Source organism: Salvelinus fontinalis, chromosome 36 (genome assembly GCF_029448725.1).
Source record: "Salvelinus fontinalis isolate EN_2023a chromosome 36, ASM2944872v1, whole genome shotgun sequence".
Classification (NCBI taxonomy): domain Eukaryota; kingdom Metazoa; phylum Chordata; class Actinopteri; order Salmoniformes; family Salmonidae; genus Salvelinus; species Salvelinus fontinalis.
This window is the reverse complement of record NC_074700.1, coordinates 16,562,654-16,565,447: the sequence shown is the minus strand read 5'-3', so window position 1 is coordinate 16,565,447 and position 2,794 is coordinate 16,562,654. Positions and strand designations below refer to the sequence as shown.

Sequence of the window (2,794 nt, the reverse complement as noted above, 5' to 3'; positions counted from 1 at the left end):
TGGTGAGAGAAGCCCGAGTGGTTGAGTGTCGTAGCATGCACATTCCAAAATGGCCACACATTTGAGTCACTTAGACAACAGTAGCTGCAGTGATAAATAATAAGTGAAACCGTCCTTCAAAAATGTGTGCTCAATTTGGACAAATCTAAATGATGAGACCTGTAGGACAATTCTGAAACTCTGAACTGTACAAGATAGACGTAAAGACCACAGTCATGCCTGAGTGAGGCGTAAACAAATACTATGCAGTCCAATTCGACCAATCACCTGTAACTTCATTGTTGAAGTGTTGTCTACATGGGTGGACTTTTTCCACTCAAGACCCAAGTTGTGAAGAGCTGACAACTTTAAAGATGATCGCACTGTGTCTGATATTTCCACTTGTCATAGAGATGGGTAAGTCAATATTTTATATTTCTCTGCTTATGTGATGTCCAAACTTGATTTGGAGACACAAGATATCCAATTATTGTTCTACAGACATTTTGACAATCCAAAGTTGTAATTGAGGTATGTAACAGCTAACATATTTTCTTGTTCTCTAGTTCATGGGGTAGTTAGGACTGAGTCCTCATTCATCAGTCAGAAGAATGGTCTCATGTCAGACAACGTTGGAGACACAGTGGTTTTGCTCTGCTTCAACAAAGGCGACGTGGGAATAATGTTCTCCTGGTACAAGCAAACTTTTGGAAATACTCCTCAGCTCATCTCGACCATGTATAAATATGACAGGAATGCAACATTTTACCATGAGTTTAAGGATAACCCTCGCTTCTCAGTGGAAGGTGTCCAAGGAAAAAATCACCTAATGATAGCAGATGTGGAACTCTCTGATTCAGGCACATACTATTGTGGAAGTGCTTTTGGAAACAATGTGGAGTTTGGACAAGGAGTCATTCTCATTATAAAAGGTAAATAGAAAGTTATTATTATTATGCATTTTTTTGTAAATCTGAATTTACTGGTACACAGTGTAAATATGATGCATTCACTGAATAAGATGCGATCTTCATTGAATCAATTTTGATTTGTAACACTTGCCATAGGGATACGCTAGCAAGATGAAATGTGTTTATTGGACTTCTTGTCAGGTTCCGGGTCCAGAAATATGCATGTTATACATCAGTCTGCGTCTGAGTCAGTCCAGCCAGGAGATTCTGTGACTCTGAACTGTACAATACACACTGAGACCTGTGCAGGAGAACACAGGGTCTATTGGTTCAGACATGTCTCAGGAGAATCCCATCTAGGAATCATTTACACCCATGGAGACAGTAGTGATCAGTGTGAGAAGAGCCCCGAGGCTGGGTCTCCTACACAGAGCTGTGTCTACAACCTCCCCAAGAGGAACCTCAGCCTCTCTGATGCTGGGACTTACTACTGTGCTGTGGCCTCATGTGGGGCGATACTGTTTGGGAACGGGACCAAGCTGGATGTTGTCCGTAAGTGATACTTCTGATATGTTCTGATATTCTTTCATGGTGCTGTGAATATACTCAATGCCTAGTGGAGCAAAATGTCCTGAATCTCCTCTATCACTGTCTGTATATCCACAGATGGTTGTAAGGGGGACCAGGTTCTCTTGGTGTACTGTCTGGGTGTAGCGTTGGGTCTGTGTGTCATCCTCGTCATTGTCCTTGGTTGCGTTATGTATAAGATCAGCAGGGGAGAATGTGAACAGTGCAGAGGTAAGTGTTATCAATGTGCACAATATGCTGACACTTTTTGATCATAAAACTTGACAAATAAATATGTTTGATTATAATTATGATGTTAATGATGATGATGTTGATGATAATGTTATTGATGATAATGTTAATGACGATAATTGTTGTTATTGTTGTTGATGATGATGATGATGATGATGATGATGATGATGATGATGATAATGTTTGATTAAAAGGAACGCCCCCTCAGCCAAGTACTCCGGAGGTCCCCAGTCATAACCAGGTACGCATAACCTGGCATTTGTTGAGCTGTTGCTGAATCAATGATTTTTTTTAACTTTATGAAAATTTACACTTTAGTTTTTTGCTTCGCCATTAATGTTTTAGTCTAATACCAAATATTTTGATTTTATTTTTGTTATTCCTCTCAGGATCAAGATGTTGACACACTCCATTACGCCGCTCTGAACGTCGTCCACAAGAAAGTGAAGACCGGGAGACAGAGGAGCGTCATGGAGAGAGACACTGTTTACTCTGGGGTGAGACGCCAAAACATGGACTGACTTTTGCTTTTAAATAACTTGCATTGATGTTATGTGTTTCCCACTTCATAAAGATTAATAATCAGTGAAGTTGTCATTGTAAGTGTCTTACAAGAAAATATGGACTGAAACGTCAGCTTTGCCTCTTTATTAACTTAAACTGCTTGTATGTGTTTCTTACTGTATACAGCTTTATATATCAGTGAAGTGTGTTACAATGCCTTGTATTCTGTCAAATTCCTTTTTACATTGGTAATGTTGTGCAGATTAAATAAAGTACTAAACTGCTGTCATACAGAGGTATTGTGTGATTTTCTCTCAGATTTTTCCCTTGCGCTTAAATTTCTACAGCAGTTTCACTGGTAGGTTTGCAGGGAAGAACAATAACCCCACAACTGATTTTGGGCAACAACATCAGAGTAGATTGAGGTTTATGCTCAATGTAACATTAGCTCATCCTGATGACAATATGTGCATATATGCATGCATAGAGTCCATTCTATTGACTAACACTTTCAGTCATCTCTCCTTTTTAGCTGTATTCTGTAGCACATCTCTCTGTGGTGTTCTGAATACCCTAAATAG

General features: G+C 39.4%; 1 protein-coding gene across 1 annotated transcript; it reads left to right on the top strand.

Moving 5' to 3' along the window:
• The first annotated feature begins 344 nt into the window (after positions 1 to 344).
• LOC129835800 (uncharacterized) lies at positions 345 to 2,230 on the top strand. Its single transcript, XM_055901579.1, has 6 exons — positions 345 to 396; positions 546 to 911; positions 1,092 to 1,442; positions 1,557 to 1,688; positions 1,904 to 1,950; positions 2,099 to 2,230. The coding sequence occupies exons 1-6, from the start codon at positions 354 to 356 to the stop codon at positions 2,228 to 2,230; spliced, it is 1,071 nt and encodes a 356-aa protein (XP_055757554.1). The 5' UTR covers positions 345 to 353.
• The last annotated feature ends 564 nt before the right edge of the window (positions 2,231 to 2,794 follow it).